This window comes from Aspergillus udagawae (genome assembly GCF_001078395.1).
Source record: "Aspergillus udagawae IFM 46973 DNA, scaffold_7, whole genome shotgun sequence".
NCBI classification, from domain to species: domain Eukaryota; kingdom Fungi; phylum Ascomycota; class Eurotiomycetes; order Eurotiales; family Aspergillaceae; genus Aspergillus; species Aspergillus udagawae.
In genome coordinates this window covers 2,407,227-2,428,548 of record NW_025091270.1, presented here as the reverse complement: position 1 = coordinate 2,428,548, position 21,322 = coordinate 2,407,227, and the positions used below count along the sequence as shown (strand labels likewise).

Here is a 21,322-nt window from a genome sequence, read left to right as displayed (position 1 = left end):
AATGGAGTAACAGGTAGGGGATCCTACCATATCAGGAAGTCAAAGTTGTTTGAGATTGACTGTGCTTTGAGCTAACTCTCTATGTCAGTGCGATACTTCTCACACTTTATATAGACAGTGTCCTCTGGTGATCTACTATAGCAGATGGAATATTCCCTGTCACTGAGCGGGAGAATCCGCGGGAAACCCAAAATGGAATTTGTCTTCGTCGCAAGGTTTTGCCTCTCATAGAGCGAGCCCTTGGTGCAGGAAGTTCAATTTCCATGGGAGTCAACGGGGTTTAAGCCAGCCCTTTTCAGCATCCCATCCCTGAAGCACAAGCGGCATCATACCCCAACTTCGCGAGTGGGTCGACCGGCTTTTTCCTCTTCGTGCTGATGGTATATTCGCACAGTCGTATTTACTAAATTAATATGACGCTGGGTGACGGACACGACAAGCAGACCTTCTCCGGTCCTTTCTCTTTTTGTTTTGGCCATTCACAAAAGGTACAATAGAGCTAAATCTACTTGACATTGTATTCTTCATTTTCAGGCAGAAAGCCCAGCTGCAGTTATACAGTAATGTGTAGCCAAAGAGCAGATCACGCTACCATTTGTTCGCTTTTTTTAGAGCTCATGCTTGGCCATCAGAGCGTGGCTTATAGGCTCACACCGGACAGTGGAAGCTTTCCTATACGGCTTAATTTCCTCCTATGAATCCTATACGAGCCCTGTCTGCCTAGTGCTGACTGTTGTGTTGTGGCAAGCTTCCTTGTAGTTGCTCTTAACCAGGATTCTTATGCACTAAGTCACATGCTCAGATTCTACTGGGGCAAACACGATGATCCTAGAACTTTATCACTTCTTCCTTGCTCTAAAATGGTCTTGTCCCCTGTAGCGTCATTCGTATTAGGATTGTTCCTGGAGAGTCCTCGTGTTGCCGTTATTGAAGACGAATACAATTCTTCCTTGAAATGAAAATGAATGGATGCTCGATGTCACCGTTGCATTCTCCTTTGTCAAGAAGTCGCATGGCTTTGATTCCTGATCTGATCCTACAATCTCTTCAACTGAATTCAGACAAGGGATAAATAGACCCTCGTAGCCCTCAATCTCCTTCAATATTCTAGTGCTATTCTTACCTCAAGTTTCCTCTTACCCTTGATTTCCTCATACCTACAACCCTTGACGGTGTTTCTCCAAATGTCGACCTCAGCGATTCTGCTCCTTTCCCTCGCGGCTCATGTCCTTGGTCAGGCCACTCATTCCAAAGGCATTCCCTCAGTCGGCGTCCTGTTCAGCGGCAACATCCAAGACCATTACTGCACTGCCAGCGTCATTGACAGTACGCATGGCAATGTGATCCTGACGGCTGGTCATTGCATTAGCGGCACTGGCAAAAACCTTCACTTTGCTCCCGGTTATCATGATGGCCAGGCCCCTTACGGAATATACCCCGTCACCGCGGCCTATGTCCACCCCAATTGGAACAAGAACCATGATATCGAGTACGATTTCGCATTCCTGACTCTCGGCGAAGGCAAATATGATGGCAAGTTTGTTAACGTCCAGTCCGTCGTCGGTGGTAACAAATTGATCACCAACGGGGGCCACAAATATAATGTCGAAGTCGTGGGCTACAACGACAAGGAACAAAGTCCCGTTCAATGTCGCGTGGACACCTATGAGGCTAAGGCTGGCCAGCTAGGTTTCAATTGTGGTCCGTTCCGAGGCGGCACAAGCGGGTCTCCGTGGATTGCCAATTATGACTCTCACTCCAGACACGGCAGTGTAGTGGGTAACATTGGCGGTTGGCACACAGGAGGGTGTACATCTGGCACCTCGTACTCCTCGCACTACGGCTCGGGCACTCGCTCGGTCTTTGATCGTGCCAATGCAGGAGGTCATGGCGACACAGTTCGGGGGGGAGCATCGAGTGGTTGCTAAGATTAAACCGTGTCCTGTAATTGGTCGCTATCGGGTAATACTCTGAGTACAGGACCACCATTATTGGATTCATGGCTAAGCATGTCGCACCCTCTTTCAGCGGAAAGCTCTCAGTTCCTAGATAGCTCTGATTCAGTTCAGGGTGTTGTAATAGTGAGTTAATCAGCGCTCTAGATCCTTCTATCAGAGATTGCAGTGGCATCAATAATCACTAAACGACCACGTTATATAGCGTCCTTACCACTGTTCAGTGCATAAATTCAAGCTCTATATAATTTTCCTATTGCCATATTTCATGGATTTCCCCTAGAAATAAGAAGTTTTGAAGTTATGCAACTAACAGTAACGTAAAAATCCTAGAACAATAAGTGAGGTGTTGGTACTCTAAGATTTAACTAAGCATAATCAAAGGGCAGCTGCAAGCCGCAACCTTAGGATTCAACAACGCCTCGTTGCAAGCTAGATATATTCCCAAAGGAAGATCAGGGTATGCGTAATCACCGGTCTGGCCGCAGTCGAGGCATGCACTAGCAATGCAAAAGGGTTCACTATCCTAGAGCATCTGGACCTCTGCAATGATAACACTTGATATATCCTAGGATGGCCACGCAGCTGACTTCGTGGTGCCGATATATCTCTTTTTATCTTGACGATTGCAAGCCTGATATCTCGAGTCCTGAAACAGGTTGTAAGTAGAATTATATTTCATTGTTTCTAGCCATCAGAAGTCCACTGAGGCGAAATCTACTTAGATCGCCCATCGATTGCAAATCCAGTCCTCAAATCAAGAATTACACCCTGGCCCTGCCCTTGGCAGCAGACTCAGATCCACGCTTCACGTGGTCAAGAATGACAACTCTTTGCTCGATATTGCCAGTCATCCTATTGAGGGAACGTCGTTCCTGCCGTAGTCAAAAACTCTCGATGCGTCCTCCGTTGTGGACGGCCTATGCGGGGAGGACGACCAAACCATTGTGGAACAGTCACTGTCGGAGGTCCATATCCTGGTCAATGTGAGGGACGATGAAGGGATAGACGCCCTGAATTCTGAGTCAACAGTATCATCTTGAAGTCGGACTCCTAAGGCCTCGCCGGCCTGGGCATCCTTGGGCCACCTCAGAAGGCCCTGATGTTATATAGTCAGAGATTTGATGGTTTGTCTATTTACCTAAAGTGGTTAGTTAACTCTATCATCTATAGACAAACCACAACACACAGTAGAAATACTTTGTTTGTTTGTCTAGCCTTTGCTACCTCCACCATAACCATAGATGATCTATGGAGTATTATGAGCAAAGAACTCAAATACTTTGATGATGTTTTACTTACGTCATTCAACCGACAACTAGTTAGGTGGTTGCGGGAACAGTTCTATGCTTTCACCGTTTTCAACATAAACTATTGAAAATTTAATTTTTCCTGTACTCGTTTCTGCGTTCGTCTCGTCAGCAAATCATCACCGCACCCCGATTGGAGTAGTTACACGTATTACGAAACAAGGACGCAAGCGTCATCTGATTTTCCTAAGAAAGACAGGACAAAAAGAAAGAGCATTTATCCCATTCATTAATCTAGTTTCTGTCAGTCGATCAGCCGATCAGCCACCCTAACATCCAAATTGAATGGGAAGAGAATAGCGCCGTAGCTGTGATTGGGCAAATCTCAAAGACTGAGTTATCCAATTGCCGTTGCCACTCATTGGACGGCCCAGCCACACCAACCTGGCCCGTCGGTTTCGTTCGCTTCGCTGGTCTTTGCAGCGGGAGATTAAAGGGACCTTGAGACATTTAGCCGAAACGTTCATTAGATCTCAAAATATTCCTACAAAATCCTATGTTACCAATAGCGCTGTCGTCTGTTCCTAACTCGCGGCTACCAACGGACAAAAATGGATGATAACCAAGTTGAAGACCCTTCGGAAGGGTGTCCATCGGCACCCAAACCAGATGGGCCTGGATTGGAAACGTTCAATCGGGAGTGGGACGACACCTACTTCAACCACTTTCGACTGAGCCCCCATGAACTGTCCTTCCTCGTTGTCCATGACCTTCGCTATCTACACATGAAGAACATCTATTATTATCAGATGGAGCTTTTGAAGAAATATCCCGCCGAAATTGAACTAAATAATGACAATGTCCAGGAACTGCGTAGGCTTTTAGGCGAGTACTGTAAGTATTCTCAGTCTGAAAGGAGCTACCACTCATCTCTACCCAGGCCAAGCTCTCCAAAACTATGAATTTGTGCTCCGGCTTTCTAAGCCTTCGAATCGAAAGGCTCGTGTTCAACGCGAATGTCTCGAACATGTTGGAGCGGGGGATAATATCGATCGAAATGACCATCGAGTTATCCATGGTTCTGCTGTTGGATTCCTGGACCGCATGTTCTCCCAGGACATTTCGGACGCTGCTGAAAATAAAAAGATCAGACTGAGGGGGAAGTTTGACATTTTGTTTCGGGACGTTTCGGTGAGAGATATCATTCGTCGCGTTGTGGTTGGCACCTTTGTTGGCGCCCCATTCCTTCTTGTCCCAATGATCATACTTCAATTTCGTACGACGACTGCGTGGAAATTGACTACAGTCTCAGTTGCTGTTGTGGTTTTCTCTATTTTCCTGGCTATCTGTTCTGATCAGAGCAATGCTGAGCATGTTGTAGCTGTTGCTGCTTATGCAGCCGTTATGGTTGTTTTCATAGGCACCACGACGCCCGCTGGATAAAGTCAAATTAGCTCTTCCTAATCCATCCTCTACCTCCGCGGCTCCGGTTCTTTCCCATGAGTCACTGCAAACACTATCCCACAGGCCATGGAAAGTTGAAGTAGAACTATGAGATGGGAACCCACCGTCCGTGTCGGGCTGTTTCGGCGTGGGTCGACACCCCCCACCCCCCGGGTGACCACGTCACGCCGCCGTGCGGCCCCAGGACCTCGGGGGGGCGGATCCCGATCCCCCAGTTCATCGGCGCCCTGGCCATTCCGTGGTGCTGGTCGCGGATGCCCAACCAGAGGGCTGGACAGGCAAACAACCCCCCCCTGCGCCCTTACATTATAGAAACCTATACACAATAGATGCAAGGAATATGGCCGTATGACGTATGTAAGCGAGCTATCTAAGTGAGCACAAACTAGATCAGTTCTCATGACCTGCACCATTTAAGATCTAGATGTAATTAATAAAACGATTGTTATATCTTTACGAATAGGTCCTTGTTTTTGTGACTATAACTGTCCTGACTATCCCATTTTATCAGCAGCTAAGAGAAGTCACGTATTATAACTGTTTCTCTAATAACCATTATCATCCCATAGGAAGCAGTATATAATCTCTATTTCTTTTTGCGATCAAGTCTATTAAAACAAACATAATATCTTCAAAGGCAGCTTGTTGTGTACCTAATAATAGCTAACTAATAATTTCTTATTTTAAGAACTATAATAAATAAGATAACCTCCTATAGTATTACTACTATATAATATAATAAGTCTTTTATATAAAATCTAGAGGCCCAAACATCACCATCCCGCGATATTATATCTAATGAAATACATCTCATTTTGCCTCCCGCATTTTCTCTTCGTGGTATTTCGGATGTGGTAACCCAAGTGGAAAGATCCATAGACGCGAAAACTAGGTGGTAACTTGAGTGAGTGTTATTGACATTTTCTTGTGTTCAGCTACTACCTTATTGGTCTTCCCCACTGGGTTCTTTGGCTGGAATATCTTTCCAATCTTCCAAATCCGGCTCTTTAAGTAGTAGGAGACCTTCCCCTTCAGCATTGTCGGCTCCTAGCTTGTAGCTTGATTATGGCGTATTATTGGATAGATTCAGGGAGCCATCCTTGATAGTGATGATCTTAAGCTCCAAGGGCAAAACCTTCATCCCTTCCCCTCTAACTGTAAAGTATGCCTTAATATCCTTCGCATCAGAAGTCATCGCAGTTGTATTACCCAGTCCGCCCAGAGACACTTGGACTCCCTGGCTGGCAGCTGCCATCTGGGCAACCATGACTAGTTGAATCTTACCACATTTCTAGCATTCAGCAGCTTCCTCCTCTGAAAGGGCCACCACAACATCTTGACACATCAAGTGGCCAACCACGAGACAGACTTGATGCTTGGGTCTGCCTAAACCAAACCAAACTTCTTCCTCTCCTTCAGCCATTCAGCGACTGTAAGGCAGAATTCATTATTACCAGTGATTCTCTACCAGAACTGGCTGTGTTGCTTAAGATGTTTGATGTATATGACTTTTCTGTTGAGATGCAGCTCTCCTTGGGCGGAAGTTGTGTATTGTAGCTTGCCCAATCCTTTGAGGGAAAGCTCTCCCGAGCTGTTCTTAATAACCTCTTTGCTCATTATCAGGTCTTCATATGTATCTTCAAGCAAATTATGTTTATTGTACACTAGTGGATGCTCTGGGATTGAGTTGGTGAGTGGAGATAAGTGGTTCTTGATGGTGGCACCAAGTAAATCTTTCTAATGTTCGCCGGGCAGCCAACCGACCGTCGGTTTAAGACCAAGGAATTCAGGATCCCTTGCTATGCTAATAGATAGGTATCATCAAGAAGTGATGGAACTGTAGTGTAAAATCTCATGACTTTATGAGTTCTGACGCACATAGTCTGCAGAAGGCGGGTGATCCATAGACTAATGTATTTCCCAACCAAGCGGTCCACCTAGGCAAGCAGCCCACCCCTCATCAAATTTCAACGCGTTTAAATGTTTGAAGCTATCCAAATCAACCAAAATAATATATTTTTATTGGATCTAGCTAGTACAGTGTGTAGGGCATCTAATTCTAGTATGCCGTATAATGAAGTAATTAGAACACCTCAGTAGCGCGTATTTAAGGGGTAGAGTTGCATAACCGAACCGCTAAAATCGAATCCAACCCTCACCGAACTCGCAGCGGTTCGGGCTCGGTCCCTAGCCTAGGGAATCTCACCGGTTTTGGTTTCCCTACCCCAAAACTCGAGACCATTTGGTTAATCCGTTGGTTACGGTTTTGAGGTTTTATCCGCCAAGGTTAACCAACCCTTACTGTTTTGCTTAGTAATCACTAAATTTCTAGGATTTTCCTAAAAAATATTAATATCACTAGATAGCATAGTATCTAGTGTATCTAACTATGAAATATCAATTCAAAATATCTAGTGGTTGGCGAGATATAAGGGAATAATCATTTCTGTTATGGGTTGGTATGGAAGTGGTGATGGTTTATGTACATATATGCATCAACCTCCGATAATATCTACAGTTAAAGAATGATTTTTGACCACCACCCATTCAACCCTATAGATATTAAATCGATATTACAGATATAGATTAAAATGACTATAATTACCATATATTTCATACTATAATATTAATTTTCTATAGGTATTTTTAGTAGGCCCTAGGCATAGGAGAAATTTGAATTCTGAAAACCATTAAAATTTAGACCCGAAACCAACCCAAATCGAAACTGGAGTATAGATTTAATATATTAAATATAAAGATTTTACAATGTCATCTCTAATATTAGATTTCCTGTCTACCAAGTAAAGTTAGACAGATAGTTTAAGAGAAATCAGACCTTCATCTATGTTCATTCCATGTATATGCGTTTATCACGATTATAATTACCGCTGAGTGGCTATCAAATCCATAATCATTTGTGAGTAGGATAGGGACGATGGTAACCGAGAATCACAGGAAGGCAAATTCGGATGGAAGTACAAGGCGACTGGATCAGCATGATAGGCGAGATGATCTGAAGAGCGATTGAACCAGCGCTTTGATGACGGACAACATCCAAACAGTCTTGCTTGCAGAACATTACCCTTTGTCTGGGTCATGTTTTTCACGTTCAGGTTTCTCATCATGCCAACCCAAATGAAGCCTAGAACCATGAATGCAGTACCGGCAATGAGCATCCTTGCTTGGGCATAACCGTATGCCTCCACAATGGCTGTCCGTATAGCACTTCCGACTGGGTAGCTGAGCTGGGTCGGGAGCGATTTGTAGATCAGGTCCAAGTCTGGCACGGCGGACGGGGGTAAGTTTTTCTTTAGTTTCGACAGAAAAGTATTGGTCCAGATAGCTCCACAGATCGCACTGCCAATAGAGCCACCAATGCTGCCCATGACAAACAGCAAAGCGAGCACGGCGGCGACGTGTTGGTGGTCAACGGAAGCGAGGACTGCCAGTTGCACGCAGAGAATGAAGACACTTCCGGCAACTGAGAAGAAAACCTCACACATAACAATGTACCCAATATATCCGCCCGGTTGACGAAAGTGAATCATCAGACCAAGGCCGAGGATATAGAGCGGAATGCAGACCCAAAGGATCCACTTGAAACGACCCGTCCAGCGGATCAGCCAACCAGCGAGGAATAAGAAGACGAAGGAGACCACACTGAAAGTGTTGCTCACATATCCAGCCGTAGCAACATCCAACTCGTACACAACTTGCAAGAAAGACGGGAGATAGCTGGCATAGCAGAAGTAAGAAACCTGGTAGGTCATATTCAGCAGACATGCGCCCAGCACGGTCCGGTCAATGAGAAATCTATAGTTCAGGAATGGCACGGGAGCCACAAAGATTTCGTAGAGTCCGAAGGCGATAATGAGTAGCAGCCCGAGAGTAATCATTGCAATGATATAGCCGGTCTGATAACCATGGGGCGCCGTTGCCGCTAAAGTAAACGGGAGAAGAAATATGACAAAACCGCCAGCGAACAGAACAACTCCGGGGACTAAGTGAGTTCACGAGAATATTAGCCTTCTGGGGGGACTTCGAGGCGACCGCTCTTGTTGTTACTTACGATCGAATTCCACAATGGCCCACCAAATTGTCTTCGGGGTGATTTTCCAGTTTTCCGTCTCCTTGACGAGAATACACTTTTTCTTGGCTTGGCGTAGGTGGTAAGCCAAAATGCCGTAGATTGGCAGAGCAACAGCCGGCAAGATAATTGCCCACATGCCAAAGCCCCATCGCCAATTCGAATGGGCAAGGAGATCCGACGCAGCCTTGGAACCCGCGAACGCAGAGATCAAAGCAGGTGACGAGGTGAAAGCAAACGCTAGACCTCGGTTTCGTAGATTTGTCACATCCGTCGCAAGGACATCCCAGGTGTAAGAAAGTCCTCCAAACCCGACCTTGTAGAACACCTAGAGCCAGTCTAGCCGTTAGACAATGCTAAGGGCGAGCTCTTTGGTTGTTATATTTTACCTGTCCGGCACAATAGGTGGGGAGATCCTGGGACGAAGCCAGAAGAACCAAGCCCAGAATACAGAAGAAAGTCATCAGAAGGAAACCCTCTGCACGACCCCAAACATCTAGCGCCTTGGCCATAGGAATGTACACTGAACCTCCCATAACTGATGCCACAATGTTGATGACGGTCAACAGCGAGTGGCCCTGGAAAGAACTCGTGGCGTAAGCATTCAAGCTCGTAACGATGGAGGCTCTGAAATCATTGACCAGCGTGAGAAACCAGATGCTATCAGATAAATGCCATGTTAGCAGCCTGATCTGCAGGGATCGGTACATGCAGCAAGGGTAGTGATTCACTACATACAGTACTAAAACTGTGAACGCCGTAGCCCTTGTCCAGGCCAGGGTCACAGCCTCTATCTTCTTGACACCAGACTGGACTCTGTCACTCGGCTTGGCCTCCTCATTACTGGTCACTTCATTGACGGGCGCATGAGCAGCCTCCTTGTCGTCGGCTCTGATCTGCAAAACACTTGGGTCATCGGCTTGCGTACCCTCAGCCCCGTGAGCAGGCTTTTCACCAACGATCGAGTGGAATTTGTTCATGATTGCCTACTGTAATTTAAACTCTGCATGCAAATGAAAGATTAATAAGGAGTGCGGAACGGATGTTAAATACCCGCGGAACAGATTATATACAACCCTTACATAAGTCCAGCGCCTGTGCTGTGGGGCCGAATGCCATGTATGTTTTTTCTAGGCACACGGCGAGAACGGAGGGAAAGAACAGAAGAGAATGCCGGCTGTAAGGCAATCGATTCCAGACAAACAGGTCCCACACCTGGTGTTACCGCGATACAGGTGCCCTTACGCCTAGCGGCCCACATGTGTACGGGCCTAACAAGGATTAATTGACCATAGTATGGCCTCGTTCTCACCAATAGCACATAAAAAATGAATTTGCCCAGCAATTTACAGCAAATATACTCAATTACAGGCACATCACATGTTGGTAAGGTCGGTTTGGTACCACTTCGCTTACTCTACCGTTAGTTAGCGCCAGTTGGGACTCCATTGTGAAGTGGGAATAATTCGCAATCATGGATTGAACTTCCGCTGCATGTCCAAGTTAAATCATCCTGGCCTTAACGCCCAACGGATCTTGGATGGCGCGGATGGCGCCACAAAGGATGTTAGGTGATTCCAGGTCATGGTCCAGGAACACGCCAACAGGCATCTAACTCCAAACAGTTTGATTCAGACTTTCAAGAAACTGGGACGTTTTCGTATTTGCTAGGAATGAATGACTTCATTTGTGTCCAGGATTGACCGCTCAAGCTACGAGCGTGGGCCTTTGAAAAAGAAGGACCAGAGGCTGGACAGGAGCAGTCGTGGCGGCCAGCTGGTCAAGACCGAAAACCAGCGACTTCGGGTTATGCTGGATCTTTCCTTGCGCAACCATTCCTGCCTGGAAATCGAATACCGCACCTCCCCCTCCTCAATTCCTGGTGGCGGAGTGTCGTACTTGTTAAAAAAAGTCTCAACGTGGTTCAGCCCACAGCCGGCCATAACCGCCTGAGAAGCCTTGTTGAAAGTCATCGTCTCGCCAATCACCTCCGTCAGACCCAGTTCCTCGAAGGCATAGCGAACCATCTCCCGACCCCCCTCCTTGCCCCCAAAACTTCGATGATACTCGGAACCCATACTCCGTCCGATCGGTCATGAATTTCTCGGGGTATTCTTTCGTGGAAATGGGGGCCAATATCCACCAACCCACGAACTCGCCTTTGGCAAAGCCGGCCCAGGCCCCGAAACCAGGAACAGACGTTGCGCAGCCCATCAGCCAGGTATGAACCTGGATCACTTCATCTTCGGTAAATGGCCGGCCGAAGGCGACCATCTTCATAACCTCTGGGTCCATGTCCAACTGCATCGTGAACTTGCGGTGCTCGTGGCCCATGGGGGCTAGTTCTAGGCGTGCAGTGCGCAGAGTGGCCTGAGCCTTGATAGTCATGTTGTAAGGAGGGTGATTGTGGCACGATGAATAGAAGAGAGTCGATGAGTCTTGCTTCTGTTGGTTTGTAGTACAGCTTTTCTTTTCTTCTGGGAGAAACTACGGAGTCTCGCCATGTGTACCTCCTGCTTCCCTATATACTCCGCAAGGTGGCTTTTAGGGGAACCCTTTAATGGCTTGTGTGACACAGTATCGAAAAGGCTGCAGGCTCGGAGCAAGGTAAAGAAGATGAGTAAAGCTCCTAGTGTCTATTAATTTCCATCTAGTCGAACTTCTCTCATGTGGGAAGTCAACAGCGGGTGAGCATCCATGTATAACAATGTTGGTACGTCCAGTCCTTCGCTCATTGGCCTTTGGGAGTGGCAATTGTACGTTGATTCTGCCTTCGTGAAATTCTTCTTTCATGAAGATGGTATCACCTGGAAGGCTGTGAAATGCACTAGCACCGCTGAGGTAAAAGATATCCAGGACAACTATTTCCAGCTAATAGAAATGATAGGGCATCAGAGGTTCAACAGTTCCCATGCGCAACTGGTGTCCTTTGGTGTAAAGCAGACACTAAACACTACATCTACTCCATTAGGACCGCGACATGAAAGACTAGGATTTCAATTTGCTTGAGTTGGTGATGGTGGTCTCCATATTAGTGAGCCTTACCAAGTGAATAAGTCCCAGAGGTAGGGACTGGAAAAAATGAGCCTGAAAAGATTACAGATACGTGGCAGAGACAGAATATGTTCCAGAATGAAAAGCAGCTACATGACCGTGCCAAGTATGTATCTACAATAATTTATCGACATTGTCGTAAGGTCCCTATACCGCTGCCGAGATTGGCGGTATGTGATACAGTTATTGAGCTTTGCCAGCAAGCAGCAAGGGATCCAAGAGTGCCTAAATCCGAGCAGGCAGCCTTAGCGAGATAGTGGGACCAAATCAGCAATCGCGCACAGGGCCTGGCAAAGTCTGGACTGTAGCCAGCGGGGGTCATTGATTAGTCGATGTGACACCACAATATCAATCAGATAAGATAAATCCCTTGCCGGTAATCTCCGAGTCTTGGCATTCCTGCGGGGGTCTAGGCTGAGGCGGGTGGAGACCGGCCACCACCCTACTCTGTAGACAATTTCTTATGACACAACTGAACCATCCCACCAATATGCGTGGCGTCTCTGTATGCGTTACTTACGGACGGCGGATGAGACGCACACCCCGAGCCGTCCCGTAAGGTTGTGGACGGACCCAAATCCACACTCTCACTCGCTGGCCCCCAAACATCCAAGGGCGAAAATCTCAGCCCACTTTTTGATGAGGGTGCTAGGGAAACTTGTCTTGACTTAAAAGGTTAGTTGTATTTTATGGTTTCGATCCCCTTGTCCATTTTACAGGAGATTACTAGTTCCAGCCCTCTTTCTTTTTTGACCTGGTCTTGGTGACCAGACTGTCCAGTCCTGTGTTTCTAGGGGTGCCGCGTGTTTCCTACGCTCTACCTGTCATCACCCTCCTAGTTCCGTACTTCCATTTTTCCATACTGACACCCGATCGCCGGAGGGTCGTTCCCAAGGTGCCATCCACTTCAGAGTTCACAGGAGATTAGGTAATTGGGTTTTCTGAAGTCATACATGAAAGGTCTCGTGGTGTTGCAAGCCACGAAATTTATTGGGCTAAAATCAAGATGTGCACACCAGGCGGCGTTAGACGTTTCCTATGACCGGAGAAAAGGCCAGTCCTCGAAGAACATGGTCAGGCTTCGACTCAACGAGCACGACATCACACTCGTGTGGTCCTCCCCCTCATACTCATTTTGTATCACAGTATGTAGCTGGTTGCCCCCTCGCAATATCCCACACAGATTCAGAGCATTGTCCGCCATTCTCAAATCCGTTGCGATCTGTTTTCTTGCTTCATAGTGATCGAGCGGCTCGTTAGCCCACTGCGGTGGGTTTTGCTCCAAGGAACCCCAGGAAACCATCAACGACGGGGATTTGTCATCTGAAGCCTTCTCATTTTCCAAAAAGGCCCTTGCCTCGTGCAAGATACATAAACTATTCCACAAGATCGAGGGGCTGCTAGCCATGTAGCAATCGAATGAACGTGGGCGTGTAAATAATGCATGGAGGGCGAGCAAGCCCCCATATGAATGGCCATAGAGCGCTTCTCTGGAGAGAGACACCCGTGGGAGCCGGGCCGTCACTGCAGGTCGAACCGAATTTTCAATGAAGTCAAGGAACATATCCGCACCTCCATATCCGGGAATTTTGGACGCCGTGGGCAGAGTCAGATCGAAACTGCGTCGTCGTGCATCATAGACCTTTCCGTTTAAGGGGTATCCAATAGCGACAATGATGCCTCCGCCAGCGAAATGTGATGAGGCTGCACGACGCCATGCAGCCTCGGTCGCAGTCAGGAACAATGAATTCCCGTCAACAAGGTAGCTGGTTCAAGTAGGTAAGCCGACACATCTTCCAGAGTGCTAGGCCATCTGTGAACGCTTACATGATAGGAAGGGCCCCACGATCAGTCTGGTTATCTTGCCAATGTAGTGGCCAAGATACTTGGATAAGGTACGTTTCTCCCTGTTCGCTTTTCAGGTAGAACTGCTCCGAGTTGGGAATCGGGACTGGGCTTGGCCTGCCCCCTATCTTGATCGTTTTATACATTTAGACACTGAAACTCCTGCAGGCCGGGCTTAGAGAAATCAAAATCCATACCGATTACATTGCAACTGATCGCGAATGCGTGGGAAGGAAGTTTCGTCTTATGAGACCGGATCAAGAGTACATCTACCGGGGCAGCAGCAACAGGCGGTCTCGGAGATTTTCTTGTAAGGCCCCGTTTCGGACTCGCCGCTGCGACATCGCACACTGGTGCTTTTTGAACTGCCCATCCTGGCGGGCTTGTTTTACGCCGTAAGATTGCCTTGTAAAATACCAGGACCCCCAAAAGTGGATCAATGCGCTTGTGACTCCCTGGCCACTCAGAACTATTCTCCATACTATTGACCCATCGAGGCCAGAAACCCTAATATGATCAAAAAATTATCAATCGTATCAGGTCGGTCAACAGCATCCCCCCGGCCCCCAACCCGGGGCCACTGTTGGCGTGATCTAATAGCGTCCAGACTGATATAGAATACCGGACTCGGCTCGAAATGTTTCCGATACCGGCTTAGCATCTTGGAAGAAACGTAAGGATCTGGTGGAGACATGATCTTATCCAGGAGGAGGCGGCAGCGGTGGGGTATACAGCTTGGCAATAGAATCGCTAGGTATACTTACAGACGCTTCTTTGCTCGCATTTCCTGCAACATTCTATTAGAACTTTCGGAGACCCCGCAGATAGAGAAAGAACTGAAGTGTGTACCATCATGGCCGCCACATCGGAAGCCTTCACAGAGGTAAAAGCATCAGCGAAGCCAAGCGTATGTTCTATTCCTCCCTTCGAGCCATTCGGCTCTGTATGATGCTTTGAAGCTTATTGAGACATCTACATTCTCCAGATCTGGCGCCGCGCCACCTCGTTCGGCCGTCTGCTGTTCTACGCTGTTCCCTCGTCGACAGATTTAATTATTCTGCTCGTTGGTTTCCTTGCTGCTGTTGCATCTGGAGTCCCGTTCCCTATCATGTCAATTGTCTTTGGACAGCTAGTCAACGGATTGAACTCGGCTACCTGCGAGATCGACCCCTCCACTGCCGCAACCTACCAGGATGGGATCAACTCCAAGATACTGCTTATTGTTTATGTTGGAATCGCCTATTTTGCACTCATTTATATCCACACTATTTGCTGGAACGTTTTTAGTGAGAGATTGGCTCAGCGCATACGCGAGGCATATTTCAGCGCCATCTTACGACAGGATGCGGCGTTCTTTGACAACTTGCCCGCTGGTGAGGTGTCTGCACGCATCACAGACGAGATATCTGTCGTGCAGCAGGGCACGAACGAAAAGGTCGGCATTGTGATCAGCAGTGTGTCTTTCGTCATCACCGCGTACGTCGTAGCCTTTATTAAGAATCCAAAGCTAGCTGGCATGCTTGTATCTCTCACTCCCGCATACCTCATCATGGCGCTAGGTGGTGGATACTTCGTGCAAAAGTATGTTGGCCACTCAATGAGCACCATGGCCAAGGCATCATCAGTCGCTTTAGAGGCAATCTCAAATACAATGGTTGTGCACACCTTCTCCGCTAATGCACGCTTGGAGGAGAAGTTTGTTGAAGTCCTGACGCCGGCTCTGTGGGCCGGTGTACGGAAATCCGTGGCTGTGGCATTGCAGGCTGGTCTTTTGTACTTCATTGCTTTCTCAGCAAATGCACTTGCTTTCTGGCAAGGATCCCGGCAGATTGCCAGCGCTGTAGAGTTGAATACGTTGCAAACCGGTGGCATTACAGTTGGAGCCACATTCACTGTCATGCTGGTTCTCATAGACGGTACGTTGAACTCCCTTGGCTTATTCAAGTGATGGAAGCTGTACTAAAGCGGTTGCTCCAGTGTCCTTGGTTCTCAGCCAAGCTGCTCCATTCTTGAGAAGCTTTGATGCCGCATCCGTAGCCTTTGCTAAGTTGGAGGCTGATATAAACCGGCCTGCAAGTATTGAAGGCACTAGCAAAGATACAGGTCGTATACTTCCAGATGTTTCAGGAAAGGTAGAGCTGCGCAATGTTCATTTCACCTTCCCATGTCGTCCTGATAAGCCCGTGCTGCAGGATCTGTCTTTTTTGTGTCCAGCTGGTCAGCAGACTGCCATCGTTGGTCTCTCCGGCAGTGGTAAATCCACAGTCGCCGGACTGATCACCCGATTCTACAATGCAGACGAGGGAACTGTGCTTTTGGATGGTCACGACCTCAGAGAGCTGAACACCAGGTCAGTTCGAAGTCATATCAGTCTCGTACAGCAGGAGCCATGCCTTCTGAACGGATCAATACTGGAAAACATTGCCCTCGGTCTTATCAACTCACCCAAGCATGAGCACCTGCGGCCGGCACTAATGAGCGACGTCCTTGCCAAAGTTGCGGCTGCAGTCCGAGATGGCCAAGTCTTGGTGGTAGCCTCCCAAGAGCATGGTGACCACGTCCGGGAAATCGTTGAACTGACGATTAACGCTGCTGTATTGGCTGATGCGATCGGCTTCATTGGACGTTTACCGGAAGGGTTTGGGACCTCAGTCGGTGCCCAGGGTCATCTTATCAGTAGCGGGCAAAAGCAGCGTATCTCGCTGGCTCGTGCCTTGGTCAAGGATCCACGTATCCTCGTCCTTGATGAGGCTACTTCCTCCCTCGATTCGGCCTCAGAATTACGGATTCGGCAGGCTCTAGACAAAGTGGCAGCCGGACGGACCGTGATCACAATTGCTGACCGGCTGTCGGCTATCAAGAATGCGGACAGTATCATTGTTATGCGCCAGGGCAAGCTGCTAGAGCAAGGAACACACCAGGACCTTATCGACGCCAATGGCGCGTACGCCGAGCTCGTTCGTCTTCAGAACCTCAACGTCAACGGAGGCGATGAGAGTAACGATATAACCTCTGCGGTTTCGAAGAGTTCCACAGAAGAGATCTACGATATTCCGTGACCATTGAGGCATCGACCTTCGCTGGTGTCCCTCATGCCAGCAACGGAAGCCCAGCAGACCAAGGAGTCGGGGGCGAACGCACGTTCTCGTCAGTTGCTCAGTCGGTGGGTGCCCTGTTCCGGCCGTACTCGTTCGTGCTGGTCATCGCAACTGTTGGAGCGGCCGTTATTGGCGGCACATATTGTGGATCTGCCGTGATCTTCGGTAACGTTGTCAGCAAGCTCAGTTACTGTGAAGAACATAGCTCCATCCGTCATGCAGGTCATGTATTTGGGCTCCTATTTTTCCTTCTCACCACCATTGAATTCACAGCCAATTTTCTCAGCTGGTCTCTCTTTGGCTGGGTCGCTGAGCAGGTTGTATATAAGGTGCGCGTGCTCACTCTGCGGTCCATTCTCGAACAGGATCTGGTATGGCACGAAACAAAATACCAGAACCAATCTTTTCTGCTTGGACTTATTACGAAGGACAGCGTTGCCCTCGGTGGCCTGACGGGGTCCGTGGTTTGCACGGTCCTGTCGATTTTTGTCAGTCTTATCGCTACTATCACCATGACACACATTATTGCCTGGAAGATTGCGATAGTATGTCTCTCAGTTGTACCGCTCCTCCTGGGTGCTGGATACATGCGTGTCACCACGTTAGCCAGCTTTGAAGAGGAACATCTAGAAGCTTTCGCAAACTCCAACACCATCACCGTCGAGGCCGTCAACTCCATCAAGACGGTCATGTCGCTTTCACTAGAGCACGAGATTCTCGGCACATATAGGCGCTCACTTAAGGGTCCCATGCGCCAAATCATGAAGCACAGTGCCTGGGCCAATCTGTGGTTGGCTTTCGGTTATGGTCTCAGTAACTTCCTCTATGTGCTGGCCTACTGGTGGGGATCAACGCGCATTATCGCAGGCGAGTACACTCAAACCCAGTTCTTCATCGTGCAACTCGCCCTCCTCGTCAGTTCCCAGCTATGGGGGCAGGCGTTCGCCCTCGCGCCAGACGTCTCGCGCGCATTCCAGGCTACACGACGCCTTCTGAACCTGGTGGACATGGGATCAACCAAGAAGCTTTCCGCGCCTCTCGCTCGGGTGTGGGACGTCGAAGCCACGATAGCTAGTGAGAAGCCACGGTCATCGGCCGGGGGCGTTAGCGTGGTCTTCAAACAAGTCTTCTTCTCATATCCGGCACGGCCAGATACCCGGATTTTGCATGGACTGGATCTAAGCATTCAGCCCGGGCAATTTGCAGCCCTTGTCGGGCCAAGTGGTGCTGGCAAGTCAACGATCATCTCGCTCATTGAGCGCCTGTACACCCCCGAGTTGGGAACAGTTGAGGTAGACGGGCATAACATCGCGTACGGAGATACCTCTTTCCGTCATGCTATTGCCTACGTCCCGCAGCAGAGTGTCATGTTCGACGGAACCATCCGATTCAACCTGACCCTCGGTGCGAGACCCGGCCAAACGGTCTCCCAGATGGAACTCGAGGAAGCGTGCAAATCGGCCAACATCCACGACACGATCATGCAGTTACCTGATAAATATGACACAGTCTGTGGGCCAAATGGCGGCCGGCTTTCGGGAGGACAGAAGCAGCGGTTAGCCATTGCGCGGGCGCTTGTTCGTAAGCCTCAGCTCCTAATTCTGGATGAGTCGACAAGTGCTCTGGATGCGGAATCCGAGCGCTTGCTTCAGGATGGAATTGAGAAGGCTGCGAAACATATGACTATCATTGCCATTGCGCATCGGTTATACACTATCCGCAAGGCGGATGTGATCTTCCTAATTGAGAATGGGCGGTGCCTTGATCAAGGCACGCACGCGCAGCTGATGGAGCGTAGTGAGAGTTGCCGTATCAACGCCCTGAACCAAACAGTTGGCTCGTGATGTCCTCAGCCCAAAAGAAGCTTTCAGACGGACTCGTGGCACAGTCTTAGCATCTGTGCTATTGGTATTGGTTGTGGCATAAGCCAGAGGCCCTTTTACGGTATCGGCAGTTTCGGGTCAGGGTGTATGTACCAACTGGGTCAGTTGGGCGGGTGGATACTTATTACTTTGTATTTATCAATATTCGAAGCTATTCATTATGAAACTTGCTCGCGAAGACATCGACCAGCTGGCTCAGAGATCGAAAAATTCTCGCCTAAGAATGGGTCAGTCAGTTCGAATTCATGCCGAGCAGTTTATGCCTGAAGAGTATTGACTGAGTTTAGTAAAGCGAGAGCGTTGTGGCTATATCATCGAGGACGTCCTTTTTTGGCGAATTGGAAGAGAGGAACTGAAGATCCTCTCTGATATCTATTGATCTACCGCGTATCTGCAGAATTTATCCCCTCTGGCATCTGAGCCCCGCGCTGCTGATTGTGAAGTCATACAGGTCTGTCTCCAATCCCGACCGCCCAACACGGCGGCTACTGGGGTGATCTAGGTTTAGGGCGAAGGATAGTGATTGTAAATTGGATTATCATTCTACATATCTCGGAGGGCAAGTCGAGGAAACGGAAAGTAGTGTTCTTGACAGTGGAGCGCTCGCCAAGGGCCTGGAGATGATCAACCTGATAGAAGGGCCATGGTGCTTCATAATGGTTTCCTTGGCCAGTTGCTTGGAATTGCCTGTATCGCTATTAAAAGATACGGATCCCATTCTATCAAGAGATGGATTCGTCAAGAAGACTTGATACTGGCAAACATGAATATAAAGACGCAAAGTCTTGTATGGTAAAAGCCTATTGGTACGGCCATACTTTCACATATTCCTCTCTTTGCTTCTCATATTCAGCCAGATTGATGAACTCTGGCTGGAAATAATCATTCCACCTCCTGGCATCTTCATATCAATCTAGTGAAACCATTCCACCTAGACCAGCACCGCACTGCCTACGTCTTACTGCTGCTATCACGACGAACCATGCTGGCCATCGGCTAAGGACTGGGACCAGCTGAATCAAACCGTATCAAACTGTATCAAACTGTATCAAACTGTATCAAACTGTATCAAACTGTATCAAACTGTATCAGGTCGGCTCATCCAGATTGTCCCGCTTGGTCAATCATGTCACGATTCCGATTTCAACAATAGCACATGTGCAGCCCTGCGACCTGAAATAAACCTTTCTAATATCTAGTGAAAATGCCCTCCCGTTTGTCCTGCCCTTCCTTTCGGTATTTTCACTAAATACGTGTCAAGTGATGGCACCCCTGCCGGCATTATAGCCCCTCTTTTCCCCAATAACAGTTGCAACCTTTATACTCCAAAAACCGATCACTGCCAACCGGGAACTTCCGCTACGCTATAGCTCCTGAAGAAGTGGCAGATATCGCCGGCGGCATCAAGAGGCTGGGCTTATCTCAGCGACTAGAACGCTTATTAGAACTCTTTTCCCGTGCGCTGATCCCTTGCTTACGTTTTCGACAATGGATTCTAACGGCGGTCATGTTGGCTGGAGCTGTGCCTCTTCAAAATCAACGATATCACATGACCACATTCCTCGATACTGATTCCTGTCGTAAAAACACACCTGATCCGTGAATAGCATGCAGTGAATCCTCCGATCACCGAATTAACCGATTTCAATCGATTTTGTGTTGCTTAGCTAGCCAGCATCCTCCCCGCATAGCACCTGAGCTATATATCTATGCCACAGATCGATTGTTACTGACAAGAAATACACTTATTATTCAAGCATCAGAAAGTGAATTAGATCGAAGGGAACTAGATCAATCTGGTACCTGCAGACGAGAGTAAAGAGAAAGAAGAGAAAGAATGCCAGCCAGGAAGAGCAAGCTTAAGTACACGGCAAACAGGCAAACATCCCAAAATACTAAGCAGTTACTAGGTACCGACCCCACAGAATGAAGTTATTCCCAGCCTCCCAGGCTTAAGAGTCATAACCATTACAGAAGGTATCGGCCGCTAATGTTCGCATTTATCTTCGTGCAATTAAGCCCGCACATAAAAACTCCGCTATGAGTCAAAGTCAATACCCGCGGATACTAGCTTGACAAAATCACTTTCCCCAGTTCCACCAAATTCCAGTCTTAGAGAGATGCCTACTGTATACTTCACGATACCTGCGTTTAGCACTTCCATAGTTTTATTGTGAAGATCCTCACGTAGATCCACCTTGTTGAAACTGGCAATCTTCGCTTCGCCATCAAAGACGTGGAAGTAGGTGATTGCAGCAGTGCTGCCTGTGGTGAATTAGACATAAGCAGTTTTTGCTTTAATTCACCTTCCATCAAACACAGCAGGTGTTGGAATAGCGAAGTGTACCCTACCCGCATAGTCACCACATGACGGACGAATTATCGTAAAGAATGCTTGCCTCAGGATGTTCCACAACGGTTTTGATTCAACCTCAACTCCTGAACCATGTGTCCAGGTTGACTGCATGGGAGGCATATCTGTATTATATAAGATCTTGTCCGGATGTAACCTATTTGAATCATTGCAAACGGATCTTATTGGAATAAGGATATGCAATAGTTTATAGAGCTTTAAGGACAGAGGTGGGCCACTGTTAGTTCTAGATTGCTCCAGTCGAGGCTAGACCTTGAGACTTCCCATAAGGGATCTAGAACGTCACTCCTAAGTCCCATTCTTATACTCTAA

At 48.0% G+C, this 21,322-nt stretch overlaps 6 protein-coding genes across 6 annotated transcripts; 3 read left to right on the top strand and 3 right to left on the bottom strand.

The window, feature by feature from the left end:
- Window positions 1-1,184: 1,184 nt before the first annotated feature.
- Window positions 1,185-1,928, top strand: Aud_009497 (trypsin-like serine peptidase; the record flags this gene model as incomplete). The annotated part of the gene is made up of 1 exon (XM_043294349.1): window positions 1,185-1,928. The coding sequence occupies one exon, from the start codon at window positions 1,185-1,187 to the stop codon at window positions 1,926-1,928; it is 744 nt and encodes a 247-aa protein (XP_043150284.1).
- A 1,888-nt stretch (window positions 1,929-3,816) lies between these two features.
- On the top strand, window positions 3,817-4,648 carry Aud_009496 (uncharacterized protein; the record flags this gene model as incomplete). Its single annotated transcript, XM_043294348.1, has 2 exons — window positions 3,817-4,099; window positions 4,146-4,648. 2 exons carry the CDS (start codon window positions 3,817-3,819, stop codon window positions 4,646-4,648), a joined length of 786 nt encoding a protein of 261 aa, XP_043150283.1.
- A 2,903-nt stretch (window positions 4,649-7,551) lies between these two features.
- mirB (MFS siderochrome iron transporter MirB) lies at window positions 7,552-9,736 on the bottom strand (the record flags this gene model as incomplete). Its single annotated transcript, XM_043294347.1, has 4 exons — window positions 7,552-8,669; window positions 8,739-9,084; window positions 9,146-9,416; window positions 9,495-9,736. The coding sequence occupies 4 exons, from the start codon at window positions 9,734-9,736 to the stop codon at window positions 7,552-7,554; spliced, it is 1,977 nt and encodes a 658-aa protein (XP_043150282.1).
- Window positions 9,737-10,468: 732 nt separating this feature from the next.
- Aud_009494 (GNAT family N-acetyltransferase) lies at window positions 10,469-11,144 on the bottom strand (the record flags this gene model as incomplete). Its single annotated transcript, XM_043294346.1, has 2 exons — window positions 10,469-10,811; window positions 10,837-11,144. 2 exons carry the CDS (start codon window positions 11,142-11,144, stop codon window positions 10,469-10,471), a joined length of 651 nt encoding a protein of 216 aa, XP_043150281.1.
- Window positions 11,145-12,846: 1,702 nt separating this feature from the next.
- On the bottom strand, window positions 12,847-13,801 carry Aud_009493 (alpha/beta hydrolase; the record flags this gene model as incomplete). Its single annotated transcript, XM_043294345.1, has 2 exons — window positions 12,847-13,576; window positions 13,638-13,801. The coding sequence occupies 2 exons, from the start codon at window positions 13,799-13,801 to the stop codon at window positions 12,847-12,849; spliced, it is 894 nt and encodes a 297-aa protein (XP_043150280.1).
- Window positions 13,802-14,508: 707 nt separating this feature from the next.
- Window positions 14,509-18,597, top strand: Aud_009492 (ABC transporter ATP-binding protein; the record flags this gene model as incomplete). Its single annotated transcript, XM_043294344.1, has 4 exons — window positions 14,509-14,562; window positions 14,641-15,571; window positions 15,633-16,652; window positions 16,682-18,597. 4 exons carry the CDS (start codon window positions 14,509-14,511, stop codon window positions 18,595-18,597), a joined length of 3,921 nt encoding a protein of 1,306 aa, XP_043150279.1.
- Window positions 18,598-21,322: the final 2,725 nt, after the last annotated feature.